At 52.3% G+C, this 11,636-nt stretch overlaps 1 protein-coding gene across 1 annotated transcript; it reads right to left on the minus strand.

Annotated features, from left to right (window-relative positions):
* Positions 1-47: 47 nt before the first annotated feature.
* On the minus strand, positions 48-11,636 carry MFSD2B (MFSD2 lysolipid transporter B, sphingolipid; the record flags this gene model as incomplete). Its single annotated transcript, XM_079110787.1, has 14 exons — positions 48-279; positions 1,277-1,453; positions 1,789-1,932; positions 2,209-2,318; positions 2,522-2,602; positions 2,880-2,963; positions 3,574-3,695; positions 3,796-3,886; positions 5,642-5,772; positions 5,855-5,933; positions 6,244-6,367; positions 6,912-7,036; positions 8,105-8,230; positions 11,550-11,636. 14 exons carry the CDS (start codon positions 11,634-11,636, stop codon positions 255-257), a joined length of 1,506 nt encoding a protein of 501 aa, XP_078966913.1. The 3' UTR covers positions 48-254.

Consider the following 11,636-nt stretch of genomic DNA (forward strand, 5'->3'; position numbering starts at 1 on the left):
CTCGGAGACACAGGTTCCTGCTGTTCCAGCTCACAGAAGTCTTGTCACTTGTTTTTTTTGTTTTTTGTTTTTTGTTTTTGGTTCTGGGGATTGAGCCCAGCGGGGCTCTACCACTGAGCTATACCCACAGCCCTTTTAAATTTTTTTATTTTGAGACAGAGTCTTCCTAAATTGCCCAGGCTGGCCTCAAACTTTCAATCCTCTTGCCTCAGACTCCTGGAGTTGCTGGGATTACAGGTGTGTGTCCTTCAAACTTAAGCGAGGCTGTAGCTGGTCCTCCTGTAGGAAGGGAAAGACAAGGAGAAAGACGAGGGTGAGGTGGAGTCTCTGCCCTGCCGCAGAGCCTCGTGGAGTTTCAGTGACTGTTCCCTGTCTTCCAGGCAACCCCCCACTTCACGGCTCCCTTAAAGCTGACCCCTGTTCTTCCACCTCCCATCAGATCTCTCCCTGCCTGGCTGGCACTGCCTGGGTGAGATGCATGAACTCAGTATCATTCTTTGGAAGAGTCCAAGGACACCAACACTGAGCAGTGTTGGTGCTGTGCGTGTGGACACTTGCCCATGTACTTGTAAGTGGAGGGCATCTGTGTGCTTGTGTTGGTGGGGCCAGATATGCTGATGTGGCAGCGTGCAGTCCCTGAGTACCTACTTGGTCTCAGGCTCTGCACTGGCCTGTTGGGGTCCAAAAATGGATAAAATATAGTCCCAGCCTTCCAGATCCCCACATTTCTCTGGGAAACCAGACAGGGAGCAGACCCTCCCCCCATGCAGTGGAGTTGTGCTCCGTAGCGGAGGACAGGCTGGGAGAACTGCTCATGCACCATGGGAGGAATAAGCAGGAGACGTCCGGGTTTTGGCCTTAGGGTGGATGCTGGTGCTATTCACTGAGAGACACGCAGGAGGAGTTGAAAAAGAGAGTTCAGTTTAGGGCCCACTGAGCCTGATTGGCATGCTCTGGGTTGTGGGTGTAGAACTTGAAGTTCAAGTTGGAGGACAGCTTTAGGAGCCACCAAGTTTGAGGTGCTCTGGGTCACACAAGTAGATGAAGTATCCAGGCGTGCATGGCAAACAAAAGAATAGGGGATCAAGGAGGGAGCCCTCACATACCCCTGACTGCCATATAGTTCTAGGAGTGACTGAAAGGGCGCCAGAGAAGAAGTGGTGTCACTGAAGCTGAGTCTCCCAAAGGCAGAACAGCTCAGCTGGTGCAGCTCATTGGCTGCAGGTCATTCACGTGTCTCCCTGTCTGTGTTTGTCAGTGTACCCAGGCTGCCTACCTCCGAAGGCTTAGCTGGCAGGAGGTGTCCTGACTTGGCACCTTGGGAGTGGGGCTGACCAGGAGGATGCACAGACCAGTAAGGATCATGCAAGTGGGCACAGCACCGATGAGGACTTTGAGGGTGACCACCACCTCCTCTGCCTGCTTGCAGGCTCCTGCCTTATATCCTGCAAACCTGGAGAAACACCACCTCACCGTCCAGTCAGGTCCTTCAGAGCCGGGCTGCAGGGTCACAGATACCCCACCCCAGCCCCTCCTGAAATGTGATTTCATTTCCTGGCCAGATCAGGAGGGAAGGTCAAGGGGAGCAGCGAGGAGTGCAGACAGAGCTAAGGCGACTGGCAGCTGGGGCTTTGGAAGTGGTACAGATTCCAAGAAAGGCCCCTAAGTCACATGCACCAGGTTCTCCACGCTCCACATGGGGGGCCCCTGGTTGGGAAGAGTGGGGAATTTACCCTCTTCCCACCCCACTGCTCCTGTGTATCTGGTATACCCAGCCCTGGGACTGACTCCAGACTGAGGGTGGAGATGCCCAGGGCGCCGGCGCCTGAGAGCTTGGTGAAGAAGACATAGGATGAGTAGAAGATGGTCTCCAGGCCCGGGCCGTGCTGGTGCCGCAGCTGGAAGTCATCCACCACATCTGGCAGAATGGACCTAGGAACAGGAGCCTGCAGTTAGCTTGCTTTATCCCCTTGACAGCCAGCAGCCTGTGGGCTCTCTGGGGACAAATGTGTCAGTCTTCTCTGCTCAAGGACAGGCCCCAGAGAGCCCCCAGTTTGTTGGCTTGTATTCCCCACCCCCGACCTTCCCCCCCCTTTAGGATGACTCCAGGGTGGAGCTTGTGGCCTCCATCTCCTGCTCAGACAGGACCGAGGACAGCAGGTTGACCCAATGGGATGGATGTCCTCCGCTTCCCTTCAACCAGCCTACCATGGTAGCAGCAAGGACACAGCAATGCTCACGCCAGAGAAGAAGGCCACAACATATGCCACAGGTGCCGTGGGCACAGCAGCCAGTAAGATCGCAAACGGCACCATCACCTGGGGAGACACACACAGCTGGCCCCTGCACCCTCTCCCTGGGCCTGTTCTTTCACTCTCATGCTCAGCACTCTTTACTGTTGGCCCTGGGCCTGGCCAGCAGACACGGTCCAGAGACAGATTCAGCCCGCTGGCTTCAGGAGGCCCACATTCCATGGTCACCTCCCTGGCCACCCCTAGGCCCTGCTTCCTGCCTCACTCACAAAGATCCCGACGGCTGGTGTCCTCTTCCCAAATCGCTGGAGAACCCACTCCCATAGGGGGGTGCTCAGCACAGCTGACACCTGTGGGCAGACAGCATGGTCACAGCAAGGCCCTGCAGCCAGCACCTACACCCAGGATCTCAAAGCCTGGCTTTTAGGTGGGATGCCCAACCTTGCCCCTGGTTTGAACCAGCAGCTAGTAACTTTGACCCTGCCCCCAGTTCTACCCTCTGCTGGAATGCCAGTGACGAAGACCAAAGCCAACCACAGCATGTCGACTGCTGGAACTCTGGCCACGCATGTCCCCAGCTCAGGCCCTCAGGTGCCCTGGCCTTTACCGTAACCCAGGTCCCCTCACCAGGATGATTAGCACCAAGTTTTGGACGTGGTCATGGAGCCGGGAGGCGTGGGTACAGAACAGGACCAGGTAGCTCTGCTCCACCTGAGGAGATGAGCAGGAGGTGGGTGTGTGCAGGGAATGTCAGAAACTCAGAAATCAGGGGCAAGGACGGGGTCTCAGGTCTGGCCTCTTTGAGATGTTGAACTCAGGTACTGTCAGCATCATGCAGTCACCCCACAAAGGATGCTTATCCCCAACAGATATAAGTACTATTCCTAGTCCACCATCACCCCGTGCAAAGCTAAGGTCAGTTGGACTCAAATAAACTTCAGGTAACATGAGAGGAATCCTCCCTAGACGCTGTCATCTTCCTAGGGCCTAAGGCCCCAATCCCATAAACCCCACCTGGATCTCTTCCCAGCACCAGTCTCCCTGAGCCAGAGGCCTGCCCCAGGTTTCCCTCTATAAAACAAGTCCAGGGCTGGGGTTGTGGCTCAGTGGTAGAGGGCTTGCCTCACGTGTGTGAGGTACTGGGTTCGATCCTCAGCACCACCACAAAAATAAATAAATAAAATAAAGGGCATTGTGTCCATCTATTAACAACAACAACAACTCAAGCCTAACTCTTAGTGTGATATGCTCCAAGATTGAACCTGCACCTGTGCAGGGTCAGCATTAGTGAGTCGAGTGGGGATCAGATGGCCAAAGATACCTGAACAGCAGCTGAGATGAACAGGAAGGAGACCACTAGCTTCAGATAAGGCGGGTGCCGGGCAGTGAGGCCCAGCCCAGCCAGGAAGCCCAGGCCCTGACCTGAGGCAGAGGCAGAGGGATCTGTAACACAGGAAGGTGACATTTTGGCTTGACAGAATTCAAGACCCAAACCCGCCTGCTTCTAGCTCCTGCCTCCCGTTTCCTCACAGTGCCTCCATACCTGGCTGCTCCTTCACCCCGAGGCAGAGCAACCCGCTGCACACGTGGTAAGTCGCCACCACCACAGCAGCTGCAATGGAGTAGAGACGAGTCTGTGGGACAGGACAGAACTGGGCTGGGAGTGATGTCTCTAACCCAGGGCAGGGCAGGAGTGCCTCCCAGTGGAGCAGAGGAACCCTCAGCTCAAGCCCCGGGTGCTTGGTCCCCCTCTTCCAAATCATTGAGAGGTAGGCAAGGGCCCAGAATGGTCCTTCACACACATCCAGTTCACTGACCCTGTGCCTCCTGCATGGCAAGGAGGCACTGATGCCACCAGGCTCAGAGCACCCACTTTCCCATTTCACTCAGCGAACATGCATTGCTATTGATGTCTGCATGCTGGACCCTGAGGTCCACGATCAATAAGTGACCGGCTCCATCCATGATAAGGAACTCCGTGTGTGTGTGTGTGTGACAGATCCATGGGCAGACATTTATAGCAATGTGACACACGATGACCCAGATGGACAGAGAAAACAGAATAGCAGCAGCTGTTGCTCAGGGGAGATACATAGGTAATAAATATTTCCCTGGAAGGAGAGGGCAGGATAGCTTTCCCAGGGGCAGTGCCTCAGTAGGCCTTGGGCATGGTGTTCAGAAGGGTGCTATGCTTGGGGTTTAATGCTCTGCCATCATGGTCTTAAAATTCTTGATAATTTTATTTGTGAATTTGTATTGATAAGTGAAGTCTGATGGGATAATAGAATGTGAGCTACTAAGGCCTTTGAGCATCCACCTCCTGTAGATGGGTCCACAGCCTGTTGCTTCCACTCCTTATAAACAGGAAATATTCATTTAAAAGCAAACAAAAATAAGAATATGAAAGGGCTCAGAGAACATAAAGAGGAGGCCCATAGCCAATCTGAGGAGGAGTGGACTGCACCCAATCCTGAAGGCAAGGGTCACCCATATTCAAACTCTTTGAAAATGTCCCTGAGACTGAGGCAGGAGGCTTGCAAGTTCAAGGCCAGTCTCAGTAACTTAGTGAGGCTGTATCTCAAAATTAAAAAGGGTTGGGGATATGGCCCCTGGGTTCGATCACCAGTACCAAAAAGAAAATAGGCCCTGACAGTGCTGCTGGGACAAGCGGAGGCAAGGAGGCTGTGTAGGAAGCTGATGCAGCAGCTGGGGTGGGGCAGGGACAACATTGGCATGGCCAGTGAGTGGCAGGGCAATATGAGGGGGCTGAACAACTTCTGGATCTGTGGTCTGAAAAGTGGATGGAGTTTGGTTGTAGTTCAGAGGGTTCAGAGAGAGGAACAAAGGTACGCCCAGGGTTCTGGAGGACAATGATGTCATTTGCTTAAGAACAAAGGGAGGATGTAGAAGAGAAACGTGATGGATGAAATAGATGTGCATCCCCTAACTGCTGAGGAGAGGGAGCGGAAGGGGGCTGTCCCTGTTTCCTCTTCTCATTTCACACTGAGCACCTGTTTGGGGGCTGGGGTTGGGAATGGGTCATAGAAGGACCATGAAAGCACACCAAGCCCTTCTGCTCCTCTCCCCACTGTCCCTTGCTGTCCCCTCTGGTATGCCTCCTCCCCTGTCTTTTCTCTGGGGTCAGCCTCCTCCCCTCCAGGTGACCTCCTGACTTATGATGAACAGGAACCTAGGGTCTAGCAGCAGGTGATGGGCCTGCACTTGGAGCTCATGCACTTAGCTAGGGGTCCCCCTCTTCTAGCTAGGGGAGCAGGGAAGGAAGGGGTGCAGTGAACACCCCCAAGATGAAGAGACAGGTGTGGGAGAGAAGGAGCCCTGGAGGGAGGACGTAACACTGCAGAGGGGGCCTGGCCACCTTGGACACTCACGGCATCTGGGGAGACAGCAGCAGGCACAGGGAGCTCGGTGTCCTCACAGCGGTTGGACCGGTGGGCACCAGACACGATGAACCCGTGGACAGCGGCTCCCATCAGTGTCCCTGCCATCTCCATGGTCATCCCTGGAGACAGAGCATGTGCGAGGTGAGCGAGCCAGTGGCAGTGACCAGGGCGTCATCCTCGCCCCCGCAGGGCTGCACTCACGGTATGCAGTGGCAGAATCCCGCTCTGCGGGGCTCGGGGTGAGGAGCATGGTGAGCGCCGTGTAGGGTACCTGGAAGAACTGGGGCGGCCAGCAGAGCTTAAGATGGCCCCCACCACGCAGATCACCAAGCAGAGAACCCCACTTTGCCCCATAAAAAGACCCCGGCCATCCTGTCCCGTCCTGGTACCCAGGGGTTAATCTGATAACTCCATGTTGGACACCTGAGGCTCAGAGATGGGGCTCCAAAGCACAAGAGGGCATCTGGCTCTGGGTAGGGACAGCAGAGCTAATGGTAAGTTCCCAGGCGCTGGTGGGGAGGTGAGGGCAGTATTGGCCACAGCACTGAGGTTCATCAGAACCAGGCCAGGAAGGGAGGCCACCTGCTTACCGTGGCCATGGCCTGGAACAGGCAGTAGAAGGTGGTATACCAGAGGCCACGCAGGCTGGTGAAGGGGGGCAGGAACCACAGGAAGAAGTAGGCCAGGGCGATGAAGGGTGTGCAGCCCAGCACCCTAAAAAGCAGAGATGAAGTGCAGCCCCAGCAGCACCAGGACAGGGCAACAAAAGCGCCTCGCCCAGCACAGCCTGTCCCCTTCTTTGCCCTGGGGTTGCCCTGGGCTGGGGCTCTCAGGGTGGTAGCCATGGCGAGGGGAAGAAGGAGGGTAGTGGATAGCTGGGAGGGGGCCTTCATTGCTGGGACTCTGACTGGGGCACGTGGGTGTTCAGTGGTGCCAGTCCCAGTATTAAGAACACTGGGGCACAAGCAAGTTGCACTTCCTCTGAACCTTCCCTGCTTCCAGGCTAGCCTGACCACACTGAGCCACAGGTCAGGCCTGGGTGTCTTAGAAACTTGTCTAGTCCTATGCCCTCTGCTAAGGGACAGTCCCCAAGAATGTCTGTGAACATGACACACAGTCCAACCCCAGTGCACCAAATACAGTCCGGTCTTGTCCCTTAATCACTGGCAGGATGTCCACTAAGAAACAACTTGTGACCAATAGCAACCTCAGAGACAGGGGTGGGTGCCTGGATCCTAAGCACCAAGGGGCTGCTCACCAGGGCATAAGCCGTCCAGACCCTGTCCTCCTGCTTCTGCTGATGAAGAATCCAGCTACAGGGTCGGCAGCTGCCCCAGACACCTTCCCTCCAAACAGGACGAGTGACACCTGGGCAGCAGGAATCTGAAATCCACAGGGGAGGGGATTAATAGGAAGAACCAGCGGAGCCAGAGAGCATATCAAGGCATGTTGGGCACAAGAAGGGGCACCTGGGAACCCTTCTGGGGCTAGAGCCACAGTGGAAAAGGCTGCTCAGTGACCTCCTGCCCAGGAAACCAATCCGGAAGACTTCAAAGGTGCATGTGTGCTAGTGAAAAGGGTTGGGAGGAGCTGACTTCTGTGCACTGGCACTTTGCCATTATTATTGGGTCCAGTCACTTTTTGAGAAAATTTGGAGTCACTGGGGGTGGCTCCAAGCAAGAAGTGTGCACCTAGGGTGATAGAGGTAGGTATGTTGTTTCACAATAAAAAATGTTTAATTGGTTTTTCTGACTTATATAGATGATACTTTTTAGAAGAACATTCAAATAATTCAGAAAACATATGCCAAAATGCATCTGAATATCCCATCATCTTGAGACAATTGCCAAAAGCATTTTGATAATCCTTTCATGTTTTTATGTGCACCTGCAAGTTATAATTTTATCTAAATGGGATCAGACCTGTGTCATTTAAAAAATTCATGAGTACCTTGCTTTATTAAGAAGTTGTTCTTGCTTACCTTTTATCTTGCACCATTCCACCCTACAGTCAATACAGACATCCTGGTGCACATCCTTGTATAATTTTCTCCACGCTATTTTAATCACTTATACACACGAGTATACTCATGCACACACATGGTGCATATCTTCATTTTGTTAAAATGGATCATTTTATATACTCTCCTCTACAACTAGCTTTTTGTTTTTGACAGTGAACCATGAAATCCCTCCATGTCAATGGGTTTCGAATGGCTGCACAAGGGTCTATATTGTCGGCACAGTACCCCTTACTTATCTAACTGCTTCTGTATTGTTGGGTGTCCAACAATGTTTCCCATTTTACCACTGGAAACAGGCTGCAATAAATACCCATGAGATTTCCCTAAATAGCATCTGGCTTTTTGTTAGGTTTGGATCAAAGGACTATCTTATCAAGGAAGGGGGAGTGACAGACACCAAGGGGCCCCAGGCTACTGCCCACACTCACCTGTGCCACATCAAGCAGGAACAGCTGTAGGTAAAAGGCTGTGGCGCTGGAGGCTACCTGGTTGGGGACCCCACCAATGCCATAGCACACCTTGGTACAGAATGAGAGGCGACCAGCTCTGCTGACCTGAGGAGACAGTTAAGTAGTCCCCACCGATCCCTGCAAGTCGTAAACAGATTCCCACATCCCCATGACTTCTGTAAGCATCTTGAGGTCCCTATGATGTTTTCAGGTCGTTTCTAGCAACCTCTTAGCCTCATCTTGCCCCAAAATGATCCTAATGAGAAGTGAGAGAGAGTTTACAATAACAAAAATTTCTACACCATGACCTCTAAACCTATCTAGGGGAAGTTCTTTTTTATATTTCCCCCCCATGCTTCCTGCTACAGCCTGCTTTAATTCATCGAGTCAGCACTCAGAGTGAACTGAGTCAGGAGACCTGGGCTTGAGTTCTTTCTTTGCCACCTACTGTCTGTGTGACCTTGAATAAATCACTCTAAGTCTTGTCTTCCTCGTTGGTCAAACACAATGTAATATCCCTGCCAATTTCACGAGGTTGTCTTGATGACTGAATGAAGTGATGGTTCTGAGAACGGACTATTAAGTGTGCAGAAATTCTGCAAGCTGGTTGTTCAACCCTGGCAGCCTGAAATCAGCTATAGTGAGGATAGTGGGAGACATTGTAACTCAGAGTCCCTCCCCACCTTGTCTTTTCCTGGAGAGACAGTTTATCAACCAAACGCTGACATGATGTTCAGGAGCCAGGAGTGCATATGTCTATCTCACAAGCACTGAGCTCTCCAGGGAGTCCTGAAGATCTGACTGCCTGCCCACAACCGCCCAGTGGACGCCTGACAAGCGTCAGCTGAGCCTGGCTCCCGATTTCCATCCCAGGGTCTAAACCAGTTCCTAACCCTGTTCCCACTGCTTTACGTGGCACCAGTCTGCTTAGTGGCTCAGGCCACATCATTGATCCCTTTTTATCTAGTTCCCCTGTCTAATTCATCCTTGAGAGCCTCTTAAGTGGCTTCTCTACTCTGCAGTTGTTCCTTACAATTTGACCCTCCATGAAACAGCCAATGTGTGTGTGTGTGTGTGTGTGTGTTTTCTCTTTCTGTCTAGTACTGGGAATTGGACCCAGGGGCACTCTACTGTTGAGTCATATTCCCTGCATGTCACCTTTTAAAAAAATCTTGAAACAGGGTCTCCCTACGTTATTGACTTGAATTAACGATCCTCTTGCCTCAGCCTCCAGAGTTGCTAGGATTATAGGTGGGAGCCACTGTGCTTGGCTAGCCAGGGATTTTTAATAATATAAATCAGATCATGTCTTCTCTGCTTAGAACCCTCCAAAGAGCTTGCCATAATAGTTTGAATAAAACTCCAAATCTTCACCATAGCCTGTAGGAGCCCACACTATCAGCCCCCACTCCCCTATCCTAGTTACTTCAAATAGCTCTTCTTCAGCAGGGCCCAGGATCCTTCCTGTCACTCCAAATGACCAAGCCTGTTGTTGCCTCAGGGCCTTTGCACTTCCCATTTCTTTGCCTGGAAGCCTCTTCTGTGTCTTCCAAGAGCTAAGCCCCTTTCATTCAGCTCGGAGTTTAAATGTCACCTCCTCCAGACTGGGGATGTAGCTAAGTTGCAGAGCACAAGGAGCAATAAAGGAAGAAAAAACCTTGTAAATATCACCCTCCACCTCCTGAGTCATTCCCTGATCACTCGAGGTTCTTGAGTGTACTGTTTGGTATACTGTCATTTATTTCCTGCCTACCAGAACGTAAGCTCTCTGAGCGCATAAACTATAACTCACCATGGTGTCTCCAGTACCTAGAACAACGCTTGATACATAGTGAGTGCTCAATTCCTGGAAGCAATACATGGCTAAGCGGACACTGTAAGTGCTATTTCTTGAAAAGATGCAGGGGCTCCTCTTTTCTCCTTTGCTTGGAGACGGAAGGGAGTTGGGAGGACTAGGGCTTTGCCTATTTTGGTATCTTGAACACTACAAGCGTGTTCTTCTGAAGGGAAGGTCTTCCCAGATAAGGGTTTATCACACCCTTTGCACACTTCCTATGCACGGGGGAAAACCACACTTGAGGCAGGATGTGTTCTTTTCTGACATCAGTGTGAACGTTATTTCAACTTCTGGAATAATTAGAGAACAGAATCCAACATGATAGCCTTCCCTTCCCCCATAATGGAAATCTTGTTCACCCCTAAATGGGCCTACCCAGTTTTTAGAACATAGAAGGCCCTCTAGGGGGAAAAAAAAAATCTAATTGAGCCAGGTGTTGTGGTGCACTCATGTAATCCCAGCTACTGGAGGCTGAGGCAGAAGGATCACAAGTTCGAGGCCAGCCAGGGCAACTTAACAAGACCCTGTCTCAAAAAATAAAAAGGACTAGAATGTAGCTCACTGGTAGAGCACCCCTTGGTTCAATCCCCAGTGTGCGTGGGTAGGGGGAGGGAGAAAACAATTCCAACTGAGACTAGAGATACAGTCCTGGAGTCTTCAGGATGACAGCGTTGCCTCTCCAAGCCCTTCACAGTCCAGTTTTCTAATTAGGTAAACTAGCTGTGTGACCTTGCTGAACTTCAGTGTCCTCACACTTAAAAGGTGGCCCATACCCCTTCCACAATGCTGGCACTTCATTGGTGGTGGCCGTCATTTTTCCCTTTTGCCCTTTATCTCAACCCAGATTTCTAAATTTCTCTAGAAAATGAGAATTATTCCAAGGACCTCATTGCATGTTTTTTGTTTTGTTTTGTTTTTTAAATTAAAGAGAAGAGTTCTGCTATATGGTCAGGTTGAACTCCTGGGCTCAAGTGATCCTCCTGCCTCAGCCTCCCCAGTAACTGGTACTACAGGTGCCACCAAGCCGTGCTCTCGCTTCTTTGTTGGGGGCCACAGTCGTTTGCTCTGAGAGTGAGCACCAAGTTAAGATGGGGATCTGAGATGGTGGTCAAGTGAGGCCACAGGACCTGGACTGGGCCGGGAGCAGATGTTGCAAGCAGAATCACCCCAGGAGCCCACTGCGAGGTCAGCCTTGGGGCCAGTCTCCCTAAGGAGAGGCCGGTGCCTGGGCAACACCATGGTCTGAGACAGAGGCTGCCGCCACAGGATCTGTCTGACTCTGGGAAGGGGAGGTCCCCGCAACCACAGCTCCAAGCCCTCCCTGTCCCGGAGACCTGCAGCTGTGGGCACGAGCCTCGGTCTGGCGAGGAGAGGACCAGAGACCGGCCCTGGTCCTGCTCAAATATTTGAACGAATCCAGCAAGTTACTTCACTTAGATCCTTTCCCATCCTGTTCTCTTTGGGACACTTCATGTCCTCAGTCTCCCCGCTCCGTCAAACCTGAAGAAAGGGCTGCAACCGGACATCCACAACCTCCCGCACCCGCCCGGCTCGGGCCGCTCCCCTCCCGCCCGGCTTGGCGCTCACCGAGCCCGGCTCCGCCGTCTGCTCCCTGGGCTGGGACGGCGGTGCCTCTGCAGCCCCGGCAGGTGGGGATCCAGGGGATGCTGCCAT

This window comes from Sciurus vulgaris (assembly GCF_902686455.1).
Source record: "Sciurus vulgaris genome assembly, chromosome: 14".
NCBI lineage: Eukaryota > Metazoa > Chordata > Mammalia > Rodentia > Sciuridae > Sciurus > Sciurus vulgaris.